This window comes from Ursus americanus, chromosome 19, assembly GCF_024610735.1.
Source record: "Ursus americanus isolate L20-20 chromosome 19, mUrsAme1.1.p, whole genome shotgun sequence".
Classification (NCBI taxonomy): domain Eukaryota; kingdom Metazoa; phylum Chordata; class Mammalia; order Carnivora; family Ursidae; genus Ursus; species Ursus americanus.
Window position 1 is genome coordinate 38,275,554 of NC_142145.1, and position 26,936 is coordinate 38,302,489.

At 38.6% G+C, this 26,936-nt stretch overlaps 1 protein-coding gene across 1 annotated transcript in view; it reads left to right on the top strand.

The window, feature by feature from the left end:
- The window catches only part of KLHL14 (kelch like family member 14), a 99,424-nt gene extending 81,493 nt beyond the window's left edge, over positions 1 to 17,931 (top strand). The window contains exons 5-9 of the mRNA XM_045781888.2: positions 3,033 to 3,111; positions 10,077 to 10,267; positions 10,349 to 10,507; positions 13,277 to 13,434; positions 15,785 to 17,931. Of these exons, the coding sequence (XP_045637844.1) occupies positions 3,033 to 3,111; positions 10,077 to 10,267; positions 10,349 to 10,507; positions 13,277 to 13,434; positions 15,785 to 15,925 (728 nt within the window). The 3' untranslated portion in view covers positions 15,926 to 17,931. The remainder of the gene's footprint in view (positions 1 to 3,032; positions 3,112 to 10,076; positions 10,268 to 10,348; positions 10,508 to 13,276; positions 13,435 to 15,784) is intronic.
- The last annotated feature ends 9,005 nt before the right edge of the window (positions 17,932 to 26,936 follow it).

A 26,936-nucleotide genomic window follows, 5' to 3' on the forward strand; every position in this document is an offset into this window, starting at 1 on the left:
CCCCACCTCACCCAGAACTTCATATTATTGGAGGCAGGTGTCTTCCTACTATGTCGTTATTGTCACTCCACAACCTTAAAACCCACCACTTTAAAGGATGTCAGGTTTTATCACCCATTGCCCCTTCATGTGGCCGCTATCTACTCATCCTGGAGATGCCACCTCCTTCGCTCTACCCTACCACCTTCTCACTGTCTATCATCTTCTGATGTCCTTACTTCCCTCCTCACTGGCCTTATGTCACTCATCCCTGAAATCACATTAGCACATATACCTACAGCCCTTGCGTCCATCTGTCCTTCCATTATACCTGCCTGGTAAAGCCCTGGCCCTGGTTAAACCCAACACTCTTCACCCTCCTCCCTGTACCTGAATGACTACATGTGGATGGAGAAAACCGGCTACTGATGAGCCATACTGGCTACTAGCCAACCCCACTAGGTTTCCCTCCCACCCTCCAAGTTAGCTATCTCATGCTTTCTCTCTCCTCACATGCCTCTTTCTCCAAAACCTCCCTCCTCACTCTCAGCTGATGGCCTTGCTTCATAGTTCATTGAGAATAGAAGCAATCAGAAGACACAATCTTCATCTTGCCACTACCAAGTCTAGTGCCATTTACCTCCATTGCTACCCGTATATTTTCTCTTCCCTCCTATTATTGTTCCTGCTCCAATCTAAGGCCTATTTCTCATTTCCTCTTGCCTGCTCAAGTACTTTCCAGTACTTCTGGACTTAAAAACACAACCAAAGGACCAAACAAAACCTTGTCTTGATGCTGCATCCTCCAGCTATCATCTTCTCCTTTTTATGGCAAAAGTCCTAAGAGGCATTGCCTTCCTCTTGCATCTGTTTTCTTAGATCTTCGTCTCTCTTGGGGAGTCCCCTACCTGTCCACTGAATCACCACTTGTCAAGCCCACCACCAGCCTCCATGTTGCCAAATCCTCTGGTCAGTTTTCAGTTGTTCACTCGTCTTTTTGAAGCACTCTTTGACATGGCTTCCAAAATATCATGCTTTCCCTCCTATTTCTGACAATTCCTTTCCTTTGCTGGTTTTTCTTTTTGTATTCTAAGGCTCAGTCCCAGAACCCATCATCTTCCATGTCCATACCCTCTGCCTAATTTCATTTTATTTTATGATTTTAAATAATATCTCTAGACCAAAGACTCTAAAGTTTGCATCTGCATCTTCATTTAGCCAGTGGCCTACCACACACTTCCACTTTGAGATCCTGTGGGCCTCTCAAGGTTAAGTCCAAAACAGAACTAATGGTTTCTCTTCCCAACCCCCAAACTGCTCTTGCCTGGTCTCCCCTACTTCAGCAAATTTTATGACCTTCCATCTAGTTAACTCAGGCTAAAACTCTGGCAGCCATCCTTAATTACTTATTTTTTCTCATACCAATATTCAGTGTATTTGAAAATGTTATCTGCTGTGTCCATAGAATAGTTCCCAAACTTGGCCGTATCTTAATGTCCCCACCTTCATCCAAGCCACCATCAGCTCTTGCCTTGACTGTTATAATGGCTTCCTGACAGCTCCCTTGCTCCCAGAGTGGCCCCCTTCAGTCTGTTCTTCATAAAACAGCCAGAGTGATATTGTAAGAGAGAAATTAGGTCATGTTCCTCATTTATTCAAAACCTTCCAGTGACTTCCTACTGTTCTTAGAAGGAACAATCCTATACCTGTCCACGAGGCGCATGGTATTTGGACCTCATTATGCCTCTGACTTCTGTCCAAGTCACCCCAGCATTTTGCTGGTTTTGAACTCATGGCCAACCCCAGGGACTTTCTACCCACTGGCCCACTATGCGAGAGGCTCATTCTGCAGATATTTGCATGGCTGGCAGAAGACTTCTATAGGCAGGAAATGATCCTTTTTAAATTAACCTCCCCCCATTAATCCCTGCTTTATTTTTCTTTATAGCATTCATCTCTATTTGAAAATATATATTTCTTTATTCATTTACAAGAACTGGGACTTTTCCTTTCTTGTTTACCAATATATTCTCAGAATCTAGAACACATAAGACATATAATAAATACTGAAAATATATGTATGCAATTAATAATTGTGTTGGATATACACGCCTGTGTGAGCATGTGCACACATACTGCACACACACACACACACACACACACACCTGTTTATTCCTGCGGCGAAGTTTGATACCTGTATTTTAATGTTTAGTTACACATATATGAACAGAAACAGACTTTCAGAGTTAAAACTTCAAGTGCTTTAGAAAACCGTCACCTCAGGTGCTACACAGAAAACGGAAGGCACTCTTTTGCTTCCATTTCTTGCTTTGGTGTCAATTTGTATGAAAAATAAGATTCATTTTAATGCCTTGGAGGCATTGCTGTGCTTCCAAGGCTCAACAGAGGGGATAAGCTGGTTCAACGGCTCTGAGGACTCCTGTTTCCCATGTCAGCACATGTCCCTGCAACCGTGCTTCCCCCAAACACACACACAGAACTAACGTGACATGCGTAGGCTAAACCCGATTTCCTAAAGCAAACTCTTATTCTAGTGATCGCTGTTATTTCCACGGGGAGAGAGCTGACTCAACCACTGCGAGGTTCCTGGATCATTAAAAAAAGGGCTCTCACCAGAGATATCACACAAGGTAGTCTCTGGAACTGATTATTTACAGACAATAACTTCATGCTTTTAAAACACAGAAATACCAAAACCCAGAAATTTGTCCCCTAATTGTGCGGCAAAACTGGTTTGATAAACATACTTGCTTTTATTCTCATGGCTGATATGGTTTTATGCTGACTCCTTCCAAAAAAGAAAAAAGAAAGAAAAGGAAAAATGGAGGGGAAGAGAAGAAAAAAGAGAAAATCGTTGAGCTGGCACATTTATTTTTCCCTGACTTACTGCTTCTCAGACTGTGTTAGGTAGTCCCTGCGCTTAATTCGTCTGTGTGTTAACACCTGAGAACAGAGACATCCTATAAACACTATTAAATGTGCAAAACAACAAAGGAATCGAAGTTTTAAATGTCTCAAATATATTTTTACAGGAAAACACAGTACAAATTTTGTCAGCCGATATGATCCTCGATTTAATAGCTGGATACAACTTCCACCCATGCAAGAAAGGTAAGTGTTCATTTCTTATGTCTGAAATATTTGTAGCAGCTTTGCAGGAAGCATGGGTGCTGAATGGTTTTCTGTGATAAATTATGCTAAATGGAGTCAATGAAAGATATATGAGTCAAAATGCAAAGTTTGGCCTGGCCAATTTAGAGTAAGTACTTTGTTAACTCAATGGAGAAAAATAATAAAATAGGTCAATTTATTGGTCCTAATGAAGGAAGAAAAACATTGTTGACTTGTCTTCCGTTATTACATTGCTTTGGTTTTTTGGCGATTGGAGCTAAAATAGCACTGCCTCTCCCACTTTTCTCGGTGATAATAGACTTAAATCCGATGAATGAAATATAAAACACCACCCTTACAATGGTGTCCATTTTGAAGTGGAAATTGCAGTATTAAATTTTCAAGTCTCACTAACTCAAATCCTTGACATTTGCCCTCTCAACTATCCTCCCATCATACATCCAAGAACAGGTCCTTTGTTAGCTTTTAAAAAAATAGTTTTGCAAGCTGTCATCTCATTTTTGATGTATTTGGTGTTTATCTCACCCCCATCTCCTAGCTGCCAAGGGACAAGCAGCTACTACATTCACACAGATTTTGCCTCTCCTGCTGTTACCTACACGAGGCCACATCTTAACATGCCCATGCCGATTCCCATTTGTGCTAAATTTTGAGCACTCAGGGCACCTGGGTGACTCAGTCAGTTAAGCATCTGCCTTCAGCTCAGGTCATGATCCCAGGGTCCTGAGATCCAGCCCCGCATCAGGGTCCCAAGCAGGGAGCCTGCTTCTCCCTCTCTCTCCGCCATTCCCCTGCACCCCTGCTTGTGCTGTCTGGCTCTGTCTGTCAAATAAATAAATAAAAGCATTGAAAAAATATTAATAAATTTTGAGCTTTTGATTCTTTTCAAATAATACTTCAGCACCCTCTTGAGCCAAGTATCCAATATAATAGCAATAAGCTGCAACCTATTTCTTCTTCTGCTCTGAATTTTTGAAGCAATGATTTTCTTTCCTGTTTCCCTCATGACTCTTCACCTTAACATCTCTTTTATAAACACTCAATTAGATTACACTAAGATCAACTTAGATCCTTAATCATGAATTCCAAGTGAACAGGAAGTGTTCGGGTAATATCATTTATTCAAAAATGTGCATTACTGCGGCAAGGCAGTATGCGTCAATGCAAGGAGAAAACTCCGTGTCAAATGCTCTATTCCCTATAAATAGAGTAAAGCCCTCTTTAAGGAAACTAAAAATTATACATTGGAAATGATGAGGCACAATATAAGGACCACAGACACTTCTAGGACCGTGTAGCTCACAGGGACCTCGAGAAATGATCCTAGGTCAGTTAACAAAACTGACAAACTTCTCCGTCCCCCTCTGGTGCACACCCGTGTGCCTGGCAGCGTCCAGAGGCCTTTCTCCAGTGCGCCTTGGTTCTCTCCCTTTGGGGTTAGTTCTTGGTTGCCCTTACTGTGGCTGCATCACTTTACCCTTTAATCAAAACCATTCCAGAAAGTTTTATTTAAACAAATATTTTTAAAATAAATACCAGTAATAGGTTTGAAGTGGCAGCATCTCATCTCCACGGCCCCTTTGCTGGGGGCTGCACACCACGATAATTAACCTTCACGCCTTCGGTTTGGGAGGCATAACTCACGTCGCGGTCAATTATCTCACTGTAGAGCCCCTAAGGATGAGAAGTATTGCTGCAAAACCTAATTAGTAATTTTTTTAAATGTGTATTGTTTACTTGATATTCTATAATGACTTCCTCTGAGGCACTATGGCCTATCATGGCAGGGTCCTACTTAGACAATTTTTAGCAGCTCATTGACCTGATAAAAAGACCTGCCATGGTCTGTCGGCACCCGGCAGCCACCGTTGACAGGATGGACTGTTTAACGTTTCTTTCTAAGTCATTATGGTATATCATGTCAGGTCCCTAGTAAGAGAAGTTTTCTTTTAGATTTAGAACAATCAACTCGATAGACCAAATAAAGAGCTCCTTACAGAGCTGAGTGGGAAAAGGCAGATCTCACAAATGCCCAGTCAATCTTCTAGCTCCAGATCTCCTATGGGTTGGTTGATCCAGGCAGCAATCCATAACTTAAAATGAAATTTTTCTGTCATTGCCAAGCCTCTATTCTAAGTATCAAGTAGGATCAGTGACCGGTGTGGCTTAATTGGTGATTAAACGAAGAAGAAAAATAAAGAAGAAAATATATGAGACACCCTTCAGATCCAAAAAGAAGTTTCTGGAAACATTTGAATGAGTTAATTCTGCATTGTATAGATCATGAATCAGGCTCACCAGAAGTTCTCCCACCTCCCTCCTTCCTTTAGTGGCTACCAAACAGCTGAGAAGTGGTTATGCTGAGAAATTACCAAACTGAGAATAATAGAAACATGTTGAAAACCACCTCTGGGGTAACCCACTCTTCTTGCTGGCTGGACAGACTCCTAGGATATCTTATCTAATCATAGCTTCCCAAGGAGTGTTATAATAAAAGTGCAGAATACCCCCCCCCACCCAGTTCAACAGGGAGATGGGCACACTGCTTCTAGGTTTACTCAACTAACTGATGAATTGCATCCCTGCTACCTATGAACTGATTGCAGGAAAATATAAATTTAAAGGTAATGCTACTGAGTTGTTTTGGTCTCAGATGTAGGATTTGATTTTTTAGTGAAAAGAAGAGGTTAAAAATTGAAACTAGGATCAATAGAAATGCTTTGGTGACTTCACATTTTTTCCAGTAAAAATAGACATTTTGGGTATTATTCATATGGAAATCTTACCCCCTACCTAGTCTAGAAAAAAAAAAAAGATGAAAAAGAAAAAGCAGTTTGGAGAGCACCAACGATGAAGTTTATATTTCACAAAGTAAGAGAAGAGCTAGAAGCAAATACATAAAAAATTGTTTCCAAATTTAGAAATTTCATTTCTAGAATCCTTACAAGAAACAATGTGAAACAATATTCTGTTTGAAAAATCTGTTGCCGTTTTTAACCTGATGGTGAAAGTCAAGAATTCAAGCCGAGATAAGGTTGTAGTCATTCAGTCTCATGCTTTGGGAAATAAATTGACCACCCAAAGGGTCAGAAAGAACTAGTAAAGACCTGTACAACACGCAGGGTTCAAAGTATGTTTGTAGAAGTTGCTGGTAGTCTTTTTTAACTTATCACAATACATTGAATATTGCCTCTGGCGTTGGGCCAGGAAGGGCTGGAGGAGGGAGAAAGGAACAATTTGAAACACATAGTGTAATCCCATTTAAAAATCTTCAGTAATCTGGAATTTACTTTTCAAAAAAAAGCCCCAAATAGCCTAATCCTATGTTCTTTATGTGGGGAGGAGGGGCAGGGAACACTCCCAAGAAAGACCTGGTATGGTAAAATTTTAGCCTGGAGCAAATGTTCACAGTTGCTGACAGACCATTAACTATCCAGTCCTCCTATAATGCATTTCATGAATTCTCACTTTGGGCATGCAAGGGAGTAAGTCCGAGGCTCAGAATCTTCACTATTGGAATTTCTACATAAAAATACACTTTTTGTCAGGAAGTGAAACCTACTGATTTTTTTTCCCATTTAGATCCTAACAGTGACACTGTGTGGATAAAGCCAGGAGTACACATGAAGCATCAAATTAAGAAAATCTTGGCTAAAAAAAGAGCAAGTTCTGACAGGCTCACTCAATGTCACTGAGGAAGGAAGGAACCAGGACAGAAAAAGTGAGAGAACAATTTAGACTAGATGAAAGGAGTTCACACTACCATGAGGAAATCTTGCTCTTATTCCTCATTATCTAAACGTATTTAATGGAGAGTTTTTATACTTGTCATGACTAACAGGCATTTTCTCTTCTAGACCAGTATATAGCGCAGAGAAGAACGCAGCACCTTACAGCCTACGTAGTTCAAATTATTTAAGCATGGCCCCTTAGTAAAATTATTTCAGAGGCTCTAAGACTTGTTTTAGAATCATCATATGGAAGAGGGATAGTGACGTACTCTTGTGTCCACGGTGCAAAGAAATATCTGTGTTCCTTCGGTCTCTTCTTGTAGACATGTCAGTCTTTTCAATGAAACATTTTAACTCAGAAGGTAAAAGCACTTGTAAGACAACTGGGACCCATCATATTCAATGAGAGAACAACTGAAATCCGGCTGGAGAAGTAGAAGGAAGCAGTGGACATCTGTGGGCACTTAATTTTGCAACTGTTTTTAACCTAATGTTTATAACCTAATATTATATTTAACATATATTATATTTAAATGGGTTTTTACTTCTCTGTAATAGGAAATCCCAAAATGTTTAGATTAATGATTACTCTGATAATCTGATTAAAAGCTTCTTCCAAATAACTTTCTCCAAACAAACATTTTCTCCAAAAAGGCACATGTGCAAAACCTGTATATGCAACATTTTGTTATAATTGTATTGTAATTTCAGAGCTTCCTGGACCCCTCAGAAGACCCAGAGGGCCCAGTTCACAAGACTTACTCTAAGAAATCCCACACCTGCTCTTTATTTTCCTTCCTCCTTTCCCCATCATTGTTGTTCTTCATCATCCTTCTGAATTTTCCACAGCACATATTTCTTTCAAAAGCATCAAGAAAATACAGAAGAAAACAAACAGAGCCAGAATTTTGCTCTAAAATGATCACTGATGCTAACAGTTTCAGGACTATTAAAAAAAAACACTGAACTATATGATCCAGCAATCCCACTTCTGATTTTATATGCAAAGAAGACAAAATCAACATCTTGAAGGGGTATCTCTACTCCCATGTTCATTGCAGCATTATTCACAATAGCCAAGATATAGAAACAACCTAAGTGTCTATCAACAGATGAATAGATAAAGAAAAGGTGGCGTATATGTACAATGGAATCTTATTTAGCCATATAAAAAGGAAATACTGCCATTTATGACAACATGGATGAAATTGAAGGCCATTTTGCAAAGTGACAGAAGCCAAACAGAGAATGACACATATTGCATGGTATCACTTATATGTGGAATTTACAAAAAAAAAAAAAAGTCAAACTTACAGAAACAGAACAAATGGTTGTTGCTAGTTGCTAGGGGATGAGGGAAATGAGGAGAAGTTGGTCAAAGGTATACACTCTCAGTTAAAAGATGAAAAGGTTCCGAGTATCTAATGTGTAACACAATGACTGTAGTTAATATTGTACTGCACATCTGAAATTTGCTAAGAGAGTAAATCTTAAGTGTTCTCACCAAAAAAAAGTGGCTCTGTGAGGTCATGGATGTGTCAATTCACTTGATTGTGGGAGTCCTTCCACAATGTATGCATATATCAAATCACTGCAGTTGAACTTGAAATATATTACAATTTTATTTGGCAATTATCCCTCAAGAAAGCTGGAAAAAATGAAAAAAAAAAACGGAATACATCACCATCTATAACATATACCATTACCCATATGGTAATAAATCACCTAACTAAACATGAAAGAATTTAACTGTTATTTAAAATATTACTAGGAAAAGTTTCCTTGCAAACATCTTGATGGCTGATTTTTTAAAACCGTTTTAGCTGGGTAATGTTAACTGATGGTTCCAAACCATGAACCAAACGCGGGACACTAGGACAGCATTTTACATATGTATTTGCAAATAACCCCGTAAGGAAGGTGCCATTAACACCCCCCTGTTACAGATGAGCAATCCGAGGCTGAGAGGGATTGAGTCACGTGTCAAAGGTCACACATCCAAGAAATCATGTAGCCAGGCGATCTGTTCCAGAGACTAAACTTAATCAAGCTGCTGTATACTGCTTCCCAGAGGTGGCGGCACTTTGTAAACACGACTTGGAAAATCTCCTGAAAAAAACCTCTAGGACTCTTGATCTTGCTAGTCACATTGCCCAAGAGTCTTGGCACTAATTTTTATGAAGACCGCACATTCATCAAACAAATTACATTCTCTGAGGGGCTGGCACTTACCAACTGAACTTATTCAGTATTGGACCACATGTTATCCCCATAAAGTATATTATTCCAGTAGCAGCAATGAGATAAAAGAAACAAAGGGTCAGGGACTTGCTCAACATATCAACGCAGTCATCCTAACTCCAAATTTTTGAGTCCCCTTTGAACATGTGTTCTCCCTCAGCTCTCATGTCTTACTAGTTCCCAGGTCTTACATCTTCCTTTAAAGAATCTGTGGCATCAGCCCTTGTATGTCTTCCATAAAACTCTAATTCAGGTCCTCAATATCTCACTCCTATCTTATGGTCTGCCTCAGAATTGGTCTCCCTGTCTCCAGTCCTTCCAACACAGCTGGTGTCTTTGGCCTTTGAAGGCATAATGGGAAAATTTGATAAATTGCCTCTCTTGAGAAGAGACTAAAAACTATCCTGTAGCTTTGTAAGAAACAACACCAAAAGCCATATCACTGAAATTCCTACAATAGGTTATGTAAGAGCAAAATTTCAACACTAACTTCAGTTCACAAAAGTTTCTCTATTTGCAGTAGTACTGGGAAGGAAAAAAAATGATAATTGAAGAAAAATTTTGATGATGTAGTTCTCTTATAAATTGGGAACAATGACCCTTGAAGGACCATGAAAAAAGTGAATGTCAAGATAATTTATTATTGTTACATTATCTACCTCATTTTTCACTTTGTCTTACTGAGCTGTGATATCCTTACAAGGTACCAAATATCCCAAACATTAGTGAACACTTTAACAGTGTATAAAAAAGCAAGATAAAAGGAGCTGAAACAGAGTTGGTGAATTTCTCCTCTACTGTTACTTGAATACCAAAATGTTAACGGAGTGAGCATTGCATACGATTACTGTAAAGGCCTCAGATTTATGTGTGATTTCCAAATCCCTGCAACCCTTTCTAAGGCAGGATGGACCTCCCTTGCCTGACTGAATTTCTTTTGTGATTTATGGTGGGTTGTTATTTTCCTTGTAGACGAGCCAGTTTCTATGCATGTCGGTTGGACAAACATTTATACGTTATTGGGGGAAGGAACGAAACTGGCTATTTGTCCAGCGTGGAGTGCTACAACCTAGAAACAAACGAATGGCGTTACGTGTCCTCTTTGCCACAGCCTCTGGCAGCTCACGCAGGAGCGGTGCACAATGGGAAAATATATATTTCAGGCAAGTCATTCCTCCACTTTCGGTGACAAAGTTCAGTTCCAAGGCACTTTCTTGACTTGTATGTATATGTTTAATTCGCAGGGGGTGTGCACAACGGGGAATATGTCCCATGGCTATATTGCTATGACCCTGTAATGGATGTCTGGGCTCGAAAACAAGATATGAACACCAAACGCGCCATCCACACTTTGGCTGTAATGAATGATCGCTTGTATGCAATTGGAGGAAATCATTTGAAAGGTCTTTTTTTTTTTTTCCTTAGATCACAATATCATTTGCATCTCATGTTTCTTGCTAAGGGGGTTTCTCATTAGATAATCATAGTTAACCAAGTAAAAAACCAGTTGACCAAATAAAACCAACTCTGTAAATTAGCTGTACCCTTGGGCAGGCATTTTTTTTTGGCTCCTCTGCAGATAGGATTATTTTTAAGTTACCACACACATTAAAGAAATGAATAATGATGTCAATAGAAAGTAAAAAACGAGAGCATTAATAACTGAAAAGCACAAACAATTTGTTGTAACAACGAATTCAGTAAAATAAATTATTCCTTATCACCAAAGTTATAGTAATAAATTTTTTCCAGAAAATTGTTTTTTGTAGTAATCATAAAGAACTTCAGTCACAGCTGCACAAAGAAGCTAATACATGATTTTTCTTAAAGAAAACATTTCGTAGAATTTCATGTCTAAATTTAGAATTATTTCTTTGAAGAGTTGAATACCAAACCTTCTAGGACTCTCGAATTCTTTGTTTGCTTTATGAATAAAAAATATTTAAAACATGGGATTTTTAGGGTTTTGTTTGGGCTCCTTTCCTTCTCCTTATATGTCGATGACAACTTCCTGTAGTTTCTGTGCGCGTGTGATTTTATGCGCATGCGCACTACACAGGGTGCGACAGGGACACAGAACTCTGGTGTTAAGAAGAGTCGCGAACTGCTTCGGGCCGCAGTCTCCTCACCGGAAAATGAAGAAACTGGTCTAGATGATCTCTGAAATCTCCTCCAGCTCCGACCTGCCATGATCCTTGGAATTGAACCAAACGAGAAACAGGCCATCGAGTGTAGTAGCTAAGGCCCATGTGTGCATTTATTTTTCCATAGTACAGCCGTCTAAAGAATAGGGTAGATGTCGACATTCCTTTCTGGTTTTCCTCGTATATATATGTACCCCTAAGGTAATAAAGACCACGCAGGCGTAATGTTGATGTAACTATGTCCAAGTCCATATTCGGTCCGAAATGTCAGTATCCTGATCGAAGCTGCTCGTCTTCGTGCTCTCCTCAGTGGGAGATTGTCTTCGCTGCTTGTAACGCTTCCCGTTTTATTCCTTTTCTCTCTCACTAGTGCTCCTTCATTTCAATCCATACACCATTCCATCAAAATATTTGTATACGGTATTAACTTTGTAGCTTTCTACATTAAAATGTGATTTCTGCTCATTTCTTTTGCATAATAATGACAAACATTCTAGGAACTCTTAATGTTTGAGGTTATACTAGAACAGAGAGGTTTGGGGAATGAAAACCTAAATGAGAAATAACACACACACACATCAAATTAGGTTGGCTCAGGGAGGCATTATGGCTTAGAGGTATGGGTCTGGGTCCCAGTTGTGCACTCGCAGCTCTGTGGTCTTACTCAAGGCACTCAACCTCATGTCTATAAAAGAGGGATAATTATCCTTTCCTTGCAGTTTTTGTGAGGCTTACAGTCGACGTATATAACATATGTACTGGGCACAGAGAAGGCATACGTATCCCCCCGTGATGGCACTAGAACTTCAGAACTGGGTATTTGCCTCATTCACGTATATTATCATCAATAATCTTAATAGTAAAGGAAATGAATATACCACAAAATTCCAGTAAGCCCTTCATTCTACTATTCCCAAAGCTATGTGATTTATTTTACGTAAGAAGTTAGTGGCCTGAAATAATTTGTCCACCTCCTCCAGAATGAAAATTATTTTACTTTTTGGTCTATCTTCTCAATGACTTTAAAGAGTGCAGTAGGTTGATTAAGTTAGTGTATGCATTGTAATTGTCAGCTAGCAAATATCCATTGCATGCATTTAAATAGAAGAAAAATATTACTAAGGATTTGGTCTGCTCGGGGACCATGATGCTCTCCCCCTATGGATTTTTGACTTCCTAAATTAAAAGCAGGGCCCCAGTGGAGTCCAAGAACTTAAGTTGTTCTCTGCAACCTTCTTACTGCCCCAGCCACTGAGAAACTTCATCAGAGGTGAGAGGAGAAGCCCTCAGCCGAAGTTCACCCCCTACTCTACCTTGATCCTTACTAGATATTGGAAACCATTCACATCATCATAGTTGTTTATAAACATAAAGTGTTAAAAAGGTAAAAGATCCTGAACACCATGTTTTTAGTTAATTAAAACATTTTGAGAGAGTTAAATATTCTTTTAGGAAAAGCTGTACAGTTTAGTCTGTAAGAATATGAGCTCCGATGCCTGTTTGCCTGAGTTTCAACCTCAGCCTGTCTACTTGCTGGCTGTGTGACTTATTCAAGTCATTCCCTCTCTCTGTCCCTCAGTTTTCTCATCTGTAAAATGAACATAATGGCATGACTATCTCAGTGGGTGGTTGAGGGGAATTAAGTGAATTCATCTGCATAAAGCACTTGGCAGACAACCAGCTTATCATAAGCACTCTATAAAATGCTTGCTTTTCATTATTTTAATCCTTTTTAATAAGGTTTTAGTAAACATTTTAAATTAAGAACTACCCCCATATAATCAACGTTTACCAATGACATCAAGTCAGACATTCTTGCTTTGAATTAATTGGAAATACCCAGAGTTTGCTTGTTTGAGGTCTCTGTAACATGTCTCCCAATTTCACTAGTAAATTTATACTATTGTCTCTTTAAAGACACAATTGTCTATTTCTTGGTTCTAGAGCTTTTTAAAAAAGAAGCCCTAGCCTTGCATCAGGACACTGAGAGTTTATTCTTATGTGGTTGCATTTTGCTATGTCACTTAGGTTTCTCCCACCTCGATGTAATGCTAGTGGAATGCTATGACCCAAAAGGTGACCAGTGGAATATTCTCCAAACTCCCATCTTGGAGGGTCGAAGTGGTCCTGGCTGTGCGGTGCTAGATGACAGCATCTACCTTGTGGGAGGCTACAGCTGGAGTATGGTATGTGTCCACATTTACCTCACCCTCCTTCTTTCTGCTTCGTTCGTTCCTTGTGTGTCCCCCCATGTGTGTTACCATCTACACAAAAACCTTTTTAAGAGTATCATGCTTGGGGGCGCCTGGGTGGCTCAGTCAGTTAAGCATCTGCCTTCAGCTCAGGTCGTGATCGCGGGGACCTGGGATCAAGTCCCACATCAGGCTCCCTGCTCAGTGGGGAGCCTGCTTCTCCCTCTTCCTCTGCTGCTCCCTCCTCTGCTTGTGCTCTCTCACTCTTGCTCTCTCTCAACTAAATTAATTAATTAAATTAAATCTTAAAAAAAAAGTTGAAGAGTATCATGCTTGTATTCAAGCCGTAAGTTACTTCAAGTAATAAAAAAGAATCAGTGTGGTTGCTGTCCAGCTAGCTTGCTTTCTGATCAACCGTATCCCAAAATGTGGTTGCTCTCCACTTTTCTCCTATCCCCATGCTTTTGTGATTCTGGCTTTCCAACTAAAAGTGAGACTGAAGTGGTTTTACAAACGTTCTGTTGAAATTGTTTGCATAGTTTGTCAAATCGTTTGAATTGTCCGAAAAGTTTCTGACCAGGGAGGTCTGAAAACAAGAAACTGTTAAATATCCACAAATTCTCTTTAGGATATATAATGGGCCATTGCTTGGCACTTTGCCCAGTCTTTATCACGAAAATGTCCAAGCTCACACAGAAAGCGAGAGTACACTGGACTCTGGTTAACCCAGCATCCACCTTCCACATCCATCAAGATTTGGCCATACTTTATCTGTCCTCTCTTTTTTTTTTTTAAGGATTTTATTTATTTATTTGACAGAGAGAGAGACAGCCAGCGAGAGAGGGAACACAAGCAGGGGGAGTGGGAGAGGAAGAAGCAGGCTCATAGCGGAGGAGCCTGATGTGGGGCTCGATCCCATAACGCCGGGATCACACCCTGAGCCGAAGGCAGACGCTTAACCGCTGTGCCACCCAGGCGCCCCACGTCTGTCCTCTCTTTTAAAAATTTTGGCTGAAGCAGTCTGAAGCAGTCTGAAGCAAGTTCTAGACATCATATTATTTCGCCCTAAATGCTTCAGGATTTATCTTTAAAAAAAATTATTCATGTATGTAAACATACCATCATCACACCCAATAAAATTAACAATAATTCCTTTGTATCTAATCTATATTCAAATGTTTCCTATTGAAATGTATATTCAAGTTGATATGTTCAAGTTAGGATCCAACAGTCTCACTTGTATTTGGTTATTATATCTCATCCATCTCTTGCAATCTGGAAAATTACCCCACTCTACTTCTTCTTCCATACCATTAACTTGTAGGGGAAAAAAAACAAAACACCAGGATCAGTTAGTTATCATAGAGAATAGCTGACATTCTGGAATGGACTAATGACTACCTTGTGATGTCATTTAAAATAGTCTGTCTTCTGTATTTCCTATAAAATGGAGAGTTAGACATAAGGACTTAATAATTAAGCTCAGCTTTTTTCTCTTTAAAATTTCTTTTGTTCTTTCTTTTTTTTTTTTTTTCTCTTTTGTCAAGAACACCTGAGGAGGTGACCATGTAGTTGGAATTACATCACATTAGGAGACACGTAGGGCTGTGTGGTCTACATACTCATTTTTTAAATGATGACTGTTTTTATATTTTCTTAGTTGTGGGTTGGTATTATAAGAGTACGCTTTCAAAAACTAATGACTAGATTGGTTGGAAGTTTTGATTTTTGCCTATGATAAAAACCAAACGCCTCCAGTTTTGGGAGGGAAATGTTACACAAGCACTACCCCCAGACGTTGACAAAGGAAACACCATTAAAGACATTTTTTATTTCTCATGTGACCACTTGAAAATCAATCAGTCAATCAATGTGCAAAGAAGTTGGCAAGCCCACTTTTCCAGTTTATTTTAAGCTAGTTTTGAATGCCAGCTCTCTCTACAGTAGTAAAATAAAAATGGAAAAGTGAGGCAACAATCTCAAATCCAATTTACTGAAATTATTTGAAAATTGAGGATGAGTTTTTTTTTCACTTAAACTGGCTAGATAAAGATCCAATTTTTGGTCAGTTCTTTTAAAGGATTTGCTGATCACTGAGGTGTTGTAGGCACTTGACTTTTATTATTAATTACACACACGTACACATACACACAGATTTTGAAATCTTGTGAATCTCAAATTTTCCCTTCAAATGAAACAGTTTAAACTCCACAGCTTTCATTTGGAACTTTTGAGCAAGAGCCGAGAATTGGTGTTTTCTTTCCGATGTACATGTGATAAGTAAGATCGCCATTGCACTTCTCTGAACATTCTTCCCTAAATGCCCCCTGCTCTGCCCTTACAGGGGGCCTACAAGTCATCCACAATATGCTATTGTCCGGAGAAAGGCACCTGGATGGAACTGGAAGGAGATGTAGCGGAACCACTGGCAGGCCCCGCCTGTGCGACGGTTATCCTGCCCGCCTGTGTACCTTACAACAAATAACACCAGCAAACCCTGGAATGAACAGAATCACATTCTAGGAGACAATGACGGGTGACATCACGATTATACTAGGAACAGTGCATTCTAATGGTACAACTGCCGAAACCCACCCTTGGTTTCTAACGATATTTCCAAGTAACTACAGAAGAAAAAGACCCGTTCTTGGACAGATACCGTGTCTGTAACTCGGATCACACAAAACTTCCTGTGGTGACAGACTCTTCCATTTCAGACTGGTTTGAACTTGTCCCAGCTTTACAAAAACTCCTCACGTGGATTTTAACTCTCAAAAGGAGAAAGATAAAACACCGAAGAGCGCCCCCAGAGAGACCTACGATCAGTATTGTGCACTGTAGTCTACCTGCATGTGATCTGTGTTGGAGTTTTGGGGATATTGTGTTCATGACTGATTCAGAATTTGACCCGCTAAAATACCTACTGCATTACAGAAATCGCCACTTGATTCTATATTCCTAACCTGTGGCTACTTCACAGACTCCATAGGCAACACGGTTATAGAAAATCATATAAGATTAAAGAGGAACATGTTTGTTTCTATAGACCTTCATTCCATTTACCTTCTGCCCCTTAGAGCACCTCATGGGATCAGAGAAGAGAAAGATGTTGGCTCTTGTAGCAATTGCTTTCTGCCCCGTAGGTTCCAGGCCAGCCGGTCATAATCTGTGTCCTCAATTTTATACGAAAGATTAAAACAAAATATATTACATCACTGTTCATTCCACAGAGGCTTATGGTTTCTCATTTTTTACAGTATATAAAAAGGTAGTGAACACACCTGTCATTTCCTTCAAAAGGTAGGACTGACAAAGTCGCTCTTACAATATTGAAGAGATTCTGTTGGGTAACACATCTGACCCAAACTTAACCCATAATGAAACTGGGAGATTGCTTTCAGGAATTCAGGGATGAAAAGAAAGAATAATTTCTTTTAAGTACAATCTCAGTTGTCTCTCTGTCCCTAAGACACACAACTTAAAAGAGCCACAGGAATGAATCATAGCTCTTAACAAATATTTCTCCCTCTTCCTCACCTTTGGCTCTAGAAATGGCTCTAGATTCGGCTCTAGAAAAGCACACGACTCACCCTGATTTTTCTCCAACTCATCACATTTGTTTGTTATCACCAAAGATGCCTGAGCTCAGTTAGGTGAGCGATTGCTAGCTGTTTTAGAAGCAAGAGGAATTTAGGAGCAGAAGGTCGGGAGAGCAGGACATAGTTTTTCAGTGCTGCCGGTCAACAAAGCAAAACCGGAAGGAGCATGAATTTGATCGTCAAGCCCTTCAGAGCTGGAACAACAACAGTTAGGAGTAAATACCAGCCTAAAATAGTTTTCACCAGCCAGAGGTGTTGTTGAATCCCCCAACAAATGTGTCGTTCGAAACAACAATGTGGGGAAGCCACAGATTAAAAATGCCTTGGTGATAAGCTTTCACCGTGGAGCATGTCAAGCTAGATGGGTGTGCTGGAATCTAATGCCGTTTCTACAGTAAAGTGCAATCTTTGTTGTTTTTGTATTTATTTGTATGTTCAGATCCAAAGGATCCGTTGTAAAAAAATATATATAAATATATATATATACATATATCTCCAGTGCAATCAACTTTCATTTCTTTTTCCTTGAAAACCTATGATATAGAGAAGGCAAGAAAAAGTGACGGTGCTTTGCAGGGCACTGTCCTAGCTGGCGTCCTGAAGAGAACAAGGTCGGCTTCAGAACCTTTGATCGCCAACTGCTACCATTTCTTCTGAAAGTCCCAGTTTAGACGAGGAGATTCGCCTTCCTTAGGCTTGTTCTTCATTTATTTTTTATTTCTAGCCAAAATAAATAAGAGCATTTATGAGAACTATAAGTAAAGCTTTCTGTATTTCAGAAAGGCACAAACTATTAGAAATGAAAAGTGAGTACAGAAGTCACAGAAATTGTAAATTTTGTACAGTATTAGAATGTGTAAATGAAGCTTGCTTGGAAGGGGAAAACTTTAAATAAAAACTTTATGTACTAATTCAACTGTCTCCTATTCCTACCTATAAGTCACACGTATAAATCTCTGTGGTGAATTGTTCACAGGTTTACAATATGGAAGGGCCTAAATATTGTTACTCTGCTGATGCGCTTTGCAAGTTTATTTAGCTTCCTGGCAATAGGTAAATTCATATGGTATGAACGATGCAAAAAATTATGGAATGCTTCTGAAAGAAATGTTGTGAGTTCAAAGTTACAAGTAGAGGAGCGCCTGGATGGCTCAGTCATTGTAGCATGCAACTATTGATCTTGGGGTCGTGAGTTCAAACCCCACGTTGGGTGTGGAGCTGACTTTAAAAAAAAGGAATTTTAAAAAAATCATGAGTAGAATCAGATTTATCCCCTGCAAGAGGGCTGTGATGAGGCATAAGTTAACTAAGATCTAATAATTAAATATGTAGATTATTAGAAGCACCATAGGTATTAAACAGTACTTGCACACTTTCTAAAGAATAAGTGAATCACGCACTTAATTAGATCAATGCTCTTAAAACATTAATACATTGAATTGTATTTTCTTTTTAAAATCTGAAAAGGAAGTGCAGGGGCAGGAAAGAGGCTGTGGGAGACGGTAGGGAATACTGAGGCATGTAGCTGAAGGTAGAAGTTGGCAACCTTCTGGGAAAAGAGCTATGAAGGGTTGGAAGCTATTTCCTGAAGCCTGCAAGCTGGAAAGAATTTACTAACTTTTCCCGGCCAAATGGACCTTTACTGATGATTAAACTCACAATTAAAGGACCGTTTGATCCCTCCTAGCATTCCATGAAAGCAAAAGCAAGGGGGTTTCCGTGTTCTTCTACTGGGTCTCCAGCCTTCCATGCCTGCTCTCTGTGGTAGCTTCCGTTACCATCTTCTCCTGAGCTGACTGGCGAGTTGTTGCAGGGCTTCTTCCAAAGGCCCTGAATCCCCAAAACCTGTAGTACTGACCAGGTGGCACGGGCAGTTAAGCAAAAACGTGTCTTTTTCCTAATCCCAAGGAACTGCCTACTTTTACTCCCTAACTATTCAGGCAAAAACTGGGAGAGTGAGCATAGGGACCAGGTTTTTTAGTTAATTAAGCTGTGTCTGTAGGCCTAAAGTTAGTATCTGTGTTTGTGCTCCCCATTAGGGCCAAATTTATATTTTTCCAGCTGCTTGACACTTACACATCACCTAACAAATTGTCATCATTATCGACATTATTAGTATCAAATATTTATTGAACATATCCCAAAGGCATCACTATAAATGCCAGAGTTCTTATTAAACTTGGTTCTCTAGGTTGAAGTATTTTAAATGAAATAGCAAGTGAGCTAAAATAAGGTTGGCAAAGCATCTCAAAGCCAATGGAAACACACTGGCGGGTATCTTGGTAGACTGAGTTCCTATAGACGAGGTAACAGGAAGATCATGACAGATCAGCCTGACTTCCCAGAAGCATCTGACCTAGAGGATGTTGAAACTGTGATAGAAAATAAAACGGCAGGCCACCTGGGTGGCTCAGACCTCGGTTAAGCGTCAGACTCTTGATTTTGATTCACATCATGTCTCAGGGTCAGGAGATCGAACCCTGTGATGGGCTCCATGCTCAGCATGGAGTCTGCTTGAGATTCTCTCCCTGTCCTTCCACTTGCACTCATGCTCTCTCTCTCTCTAAAATAAATAAATCTGAAAGAAGAAAGAAAAAGAAAGAAAGAAAGAAAAAAAGAAAGAAAGAAAGAAAGAAAAAAGAAAGAAAGAAAGAAAGAAAGAGAAAGAAAAAGAAAAAAAGAGAAAGAAAACAGCAATGAGAAGAAGCGGAAAGGTCAATATAAAAAGAAAATATCTAAGTAGTGTGTTTTCTTTGTGTGTTTGTACCTGTATAGTGCTGCTCCGGGTAAGACAGTAAATACTGGCCAAGTATTGGGTGGGGTTCTTGATGGAGGTATTCCACATGGGTTGAGCTTACAGGCTTGGTGCAATAACAAAAGGTTTAGTTCTACAGATGAATATGAAAAACACACTCCAAGAATGCAACACAATAACATGAGAATAAGAACAAAGCCTTCTACAAATTGAAGTGTGAGTGGCTTATTCTAGTCTAGTTTATTGCTTGGCATATATTAAGGACTCAGTAAATGCCAGTTCTTAATATTAGCAGGAGTAACATTACCTCAGCGCTTCTAGCTCACTAACGATGCTAAAAACAAGATGATTGGAGTGAGTTAACATGTAGAACTGTCTACTCCTCAGGCTACAAAGAATTATATAACTTCAGGTAAAGTGGTCTTGATTCTAACCTCCCCTTCTGTTTTTTATTTATTAGGTTGACTTTTCCTCTGTGGCCTTTCAAATCCCCTATATACAACAAAATGACACATAGGTGGGCCGGGGCTGGGGGGAACATTTGGCTGAGGGATGAAGTCATCCTACGTTTACAGAGATGGCGGGCTTCTTGCTTCCAATCAAGTCACTCAAATCCAGGACATTTGGGGGGGGTGTTTAGGGGCTCAGTTGGTTAAGTGTCTGCCTTTGGCTCAGGTCATGATCTCATGGGTCCTGGGATGGAACCCCGTTTGGGGCAGCCCGCTTCTCCCTCCCCCTACCCCACCCCTCCCATATTTGTGGTCTCTCATGTGCTCTCTCCCTCAAATAAATAAATAAAATCTTTAAAAAAAATAGAAACATTTGAAAACTGAACTAAATTAGGAAAAAAGGAATAAAAGAAATAGGATTTAGTTATTAATTCAAAGTTATTATGTCAACAATATTATAACAACATAATACTTCCACTGACTTAATGCTTATTATAAATCAGGTATTATGCTGGCATTTTATTCACGTTTTCTCATTTACTCCTCTGCACAGTTCCATGAGGTAAATATTATTCATATATTAAAGGTCAGGACACTTATGCTCAGAAAAGGTAAACTATTTGATGAGGTTAGACAGCTGATAGGTAGTGGAGCTAGGAGTCGAACCAAGGCTTTAAAATTAAGTCATCCTCTGACCACCATCTTCTGCCAACAAAGAAACTTCTTAAGTCAACCGTTTGAAGTCATGTAGGAACAATGAGTGAATGTCTCCATTTGCCCTAGATGAAGAGGATGTGCTGGAGGGGAGAAGGAACAATTACAATACATTGTTGGTGTGTATTAACTACAGGGAAGTGCAAGAGTGGGCAAAAGGAACTTGCTCTGTGACCTTGGGAGGTCATTGAGCTTCTCCCACTTGAGTTTTGTCATCTGTATATGGAGTGATAATCTCTTATCCAAAACATTATCATGAAAATCTCACATAAAGAATGTGAAAAAAAAGCTGGTAAACTCCAAAGTGAAATACACAGATTAGCTATCGGAATGCTATGACATAGTCTAACTTTTCCCTTGGCATCCAAGATTCCTTAAAACCTGGCCTCAGCCTCACTTCCAGGTCACATTTTTCTTTACTACTATGTTCACTGAGCAATGTGAATCCTTGCTTTTCCACAAACACAGCTATGCTTTTCCATCTTTGCCCTTTTGCTTGTGTGTTTTCTCCACAGAGAATGCCATTTCATGTTCAACACTATCTATTAAAATCATGTCCTTCAAGGTCCTGTTCAAACTCCACTGCTTTCATTAAGCCTTCATGATCACAGCAGTCTTGTGTGATATTTTTCATCTGACTTACTATGGCTTTCTTACTTTATCTATTCCGTACTGTTTGTGAGATTTTATGTCTTACCCTTTTACTAGATTCAGGGTTCCTTGAGGGTAGAGAGAATATACGATGTGTCTTTGAAAAAAAAATAATGCCATAAAATATTTATTGAATAAAGGTACTATTTTTTAAATTATCAACATAATATAATCAAATTATGGCCACTTAGGGAAATACAGGGGAGAAAAAGAAAAATACCTTTAGTCTACCATACAGCCCAATAACTTTTATCTTTGGGGTCTGATCTTATCCATCTTTTTTCATTTGACATTTTGCATTCTATGCAACTGAATTTATACCTTGACGTCTTAAATTTTTTACATTTCACAAGCATGTTTCCATGTGACTAGGTGGTCTTTATAGTAATTTTTGGTAATTTCATAGTGTGCTGAACGAACATTCAAGCATTGGCAAATTCTGATTTATGTGCTGGTGTCACAAAATCCTCAGACTTATGTGTTCTTTCTGATTTCCTCCCACCAATTTCTCTCTACAGTTCAAGTTCCACTCACTGCTAATATTGCTTCACTATAACAAACACTTTGAAATACAGAAAAGCTCTGGCTCTCCAGAGATATTGCTTATTCGGTTCATCTCCAGTCCTCTTCCTCACTTAACATTTCTGATGAGAAATGCTGCAGCTCCCCCGCCCCCCACCTCCAGGCTCTTCCAGAATAGTTGTGGTAACTTGTATTTTCCTTGTGAATGGACCTAGGCCACCAACATCCCACTTCAGGCCAGATGGCATTCATAAAGTTTGGCAGGAAGTTCTTTACTTGTCTTACAAGTTTTTCTTAAAAGCAATTCATACTATTAAAACCAGCTGGGCTAGGATGCCCTATTAAATGTATTCACTTATTTTCCAACATGATTGGCCATGTTAAATTAACTCACAGGAAAGAAAAGAAAGAAAGAGAGAAAGAGAGAGGAAGGAAGGAAGGAAAGAAAAAGAAAAAAAAAGAGAGAACTGCAAAACCAAAAGCCCTTGAGGCTACATGTCTGATGAGAAAATATAATTCAAATCTCTGATAGGCCTTACTTAGGGTGGTCATCATCTCCTTTAAATCCTTAAAATATTTACTACCTATACTGTTCATATAGCAACAATCATACATTTTATTATATCGATGGCATTATATGACATACTTGTCCCTTGTTTTAACTAACCCCCTTGGTGTAGAATGGATAATGTCTGAAATATTGTGTTTTCCCACAGTGCCTTGCCCATAGTTGTGCTCAAGATATGGGAAGAGGTTGATTTTTGAGGTTTTAGAATCTTTGAAGTAGCAAAGTCATTTCTGACTCAGAAATTTTATGCTCATTGGGGCGCCTGGGTGGCACAGTGGTTAAGCGTCTGCCTTCAGCTCAGGGCGTGATCCCTGCGTTGTGGGATCGAGCCCCACATCAGGCTCCTCTGCTATGAGCCTGCTTCTTCCTCTCCCACTCCCCCTGCTTGTGTTCCCTCTCTCACTGGCTGTCTCTATCTCTGTCGAATAAATAAATAAAATCTTTTTTTAAAAAAAAAGAAATTTTATGCTCATAATCTTGAAAATGTAAGCTGTACATGGATTTTCTCAAAGACAATTCTGACTCCTATCCATATGACAAACTCTACAATAGCCTCTGTCTGTAAGTGTGGGCAAGCTAATAGTCTTTGCCATATTAACCATGTTTCCTCTATTTAATGACTGTGAAAGCCAAATTTTAATGCAAAAACCCTTGTTCAGTTGTATTAAAACCTTACTATCATGAAAGTCTTTGCCCCAGTACACAAATGAGATAGTACTGGTATAATTCTGGCCTCTAGCTCTGAAAACATTCACAAATATTCCTTCTTAGGGGATCTCTTCACAAATGATGAGGATGAATAGGTAATAACTCTTTTGGTATCCCAGAGAGTTATCTCCAGTATTATGCTGTCAGTTTTTTGCTCATTTATTCCTTTCACTGTGGACAAAGCTCTGTGATGTGCCCTATAAAGAATATAAATACAGGTAACTATAATGCAAAGTATATGTGCAATAAAGACATATGAGTAAGGTGATGTGGGAGTTCCTGGAAGGAAGAGTTTATGTCCAACCAAGGGTATCAGAGAAGGCTAGGGCAGAGGGAGTATATAAAGTCAGTCTTAAAGAACAAGTAGAAAATAAATCGAATTTTTTCTTTTCAATTAATGTTTGAAAGGTAATTCTTGAAAATACAGTAAATAACAACTAAGTTGGTTTCATATGGAAAACTGCTAGATAAAAGATATTATAATCATCTCCAGAGTCGAGTACAGAATGGTGGCATAATGATGAAGAAGATGAAGAAGTGTGAGGACAAGATCTTTTCATGTTTAGATAGAATGAAGTAATCCACAGCACGCTAAGATGTTCACTGTGCACAAATAATGAATCATGGAACATTGCGTCAAAAACTGGGGATGTACTGTATGGTGACTAACATAAAAAATAAAAATTACCAAAAAAAAAGGTGTTCACTGTGGCAACTAACAAAAAGTGAATAAGTTAATTTTTAAAAATATTTTGCAAGGCATCAGAGAACACAAAAACAATTGGGACTAAATGAACTAAAGTTCCAAAGAAGGGAACAGTGTTCTGAAGTGAGCTGATGATGGCCGGTAATTTTTTTCTCTGGGGACATTTTCAAGTCCTGGCCACAAGTTGATCACCCTTGGCCCAGGCAGAGAATCTGTGCTGTGGGAAACGAAAACCAGCAAACTTTTAGCTGTCATCCAGAACTAGAGTGACAAAATGAAAACTTGAGGAATCCTAAACACACAACCAATTTTCCCTGAAAGGAAACATTTGGAATTCTGGTGTTGTTCAGGAGAATGGTGAACTAGGTCAAAAACTCCTAGAAGGCAGGAGAAAGTATCCATAATCTCACAGTGCTTAGGAATTAAAGCTTTGCCAGGTAAAGAGAACTGTTTCAAATATATGAGTCCTCATTCCCTTAAGACATTTGTGAGTTTTTAAAGTTGTACAAGTTAAGAAGATAAAAAAATTAAGCTGAAAGCCACTGGAGGGAAGAGCTGAATCTTCTTCAGACTTCAGCCTGAGGTTACAAAGACCAGACTCTCAGCCAAGAACCTGGGAGAGACTGCCCTAGGAATAGGAACAAACCAAGGGTAGACTAAGATATCCTGAAATGATCCCCAACCAAGCTCAATCCCTGAATGAATTGAGTTAATCACCTCCTCACTCTATCTGAATAACAGAGTTAGGACGAAAAGTTTCCTAATGGCAAATAAAATTATATTGAGCCTCTATAGTTCTTTTATACACAAAACCATGCATTCAGTCAAAAATTACTAGACAGGAGAAAAAATACAAGACCATATGACCTATAATCAACAGAACAAAAAGAGAAAACAAACACACTACTGATCTAGATTTTTGAGTTAGCAAACAAATACCTATTATCAATATATCAAATAAAATGTAGGAAAAGTAGAAAAATAAATGAAAGGACGGAAAATTCTCCAAAGAATTAAAATCTGAATTTTAAAAGAATCCAATAGCTATTCTAAAACTAAAAAGAAAAAAAATACAGTATCTTAGATTAACTCAATGAATGGAATTAACAACAAATTAGATACAGCAGAACACAAGATTGGTAAACTGAAAGAAAGATTAATAGAAAATATCCAAATGAGGCACAGAAAGAAAAAAATAATAGGAAAAAAGTATACATACATATGAAAGAATAAATATGTGGGAAACTATAAATGAATATTGACCATACAAAATAATTGCAAATTCTTGTGAAATTTAAAATACATAAATAACTAAATTCTATAACAAGAATAATTCAAAAGATAAGAAGGAGTGGTAAATAGAGTTCAAATGTTTTAAGTTTCTAGCAGTATTAGGGAAGAGGTAAAATAATAATTTGTAATAAGTCAAGGTGATGTGTTGTGGTCTCTGGGTTAACCATCAAAAGAATAATAAAAATGTAAGATTAACAAATGAATAGGAGAAAAATGGTATAATGAAAATACTTAATTCAAGAAAAAGCAAGAAAGGAGAGAAAAGAGGATACAAAGCAGATCAAATAAAAAGCAAATAATATTATGGGAGATATAAAACCAAATATATCAGTAATTTCATTAAAGATAAATGGACTAAATACTCTAAGTAAAAGAATAAGATTGTCAGACTGGTTTTTAAAAACTCATTGTATGATGCTTACAGGAGACAAAATTTAAATGTAAGAATATGCCAAAAGAAAGCTGATGTAGCTATAATACCACTAGGTATAATATAAACATAAGCAGAATTTTAAAAGTTCATCAAAATGGGCAAGCTTAGCACCTCTGGGTTGGTAATATTTGGCACATTAGATGTTGTTTTACATATTATTAATCAGTTGTAACTAATCAGTGTTTTAAGAAATGATTTTGTACAAAAAATAATTTAATATGAAAGAAAGAAGGAGACAGAAAAAAGATAGCTAATAGATAAACAGGGAGGGAGACAGAGTAAGGTGATCTTGGATGTTTATTATAAGCTCTCCCAGAATTTATATCTGTGGCTTAAATTTCTAACATGACTCTTAGATCTTTAAACCATCGCCACAGCACTGTTTCTTTAAACATGGTTCCTAGTCTTCAGGAGGTCTGCACTGCGTGTCCTCCAACATGTACCCATACACAAACACATCTATCTCAGTAATGTTTAGGATAAAAAGGTACTATGTCCCCCCAAATTCCTAAAACTGGGGGTGGAGTTGGAGGGCATAAAGTAAAGATAAAGGAGGATGACATATTCCAAGAATAAAAAGAAACTTACTCTGTAGAAAGGAAATATATAAAGAAGTTTTATTCATCCCCAAATGAAAACAAAACCAAAAAAAAAAGCTCTGTCAGGGGGTAAAAAGTCAAGGAATATGTCTGGTATATATTACCTCAGACACCAGTTAGATTCTCAAATTCAGGTTTGACTCCAAAATGCCAGGAGAGGCAGACCAAATGAATTGTATGAGAAGTGAGTAGTTAATGGGAGAGGCAGATAGTGTTAATAAATTCCAAAGGGCTTGTTCCATCAAGAAAGATTCCATTAATCTGCAGAAGCCTAACTCATAGGACCTCATAAGACACATTCTGTTAGTGTCAGTGTTCCACACCAATTACAGATTTCTGAAGGGCCATCAGAGCAAAACTATGCCCTTAATATGTAAGCCGGCACTGCTGTAACTAAGATTGCAATTGGACTGGGACAAATCTCTATGATCTTGATATATGAAAATCCAAATAGATGGTTTCCACAGAAATGAATAAAAACATTTCCAAATTACTTATT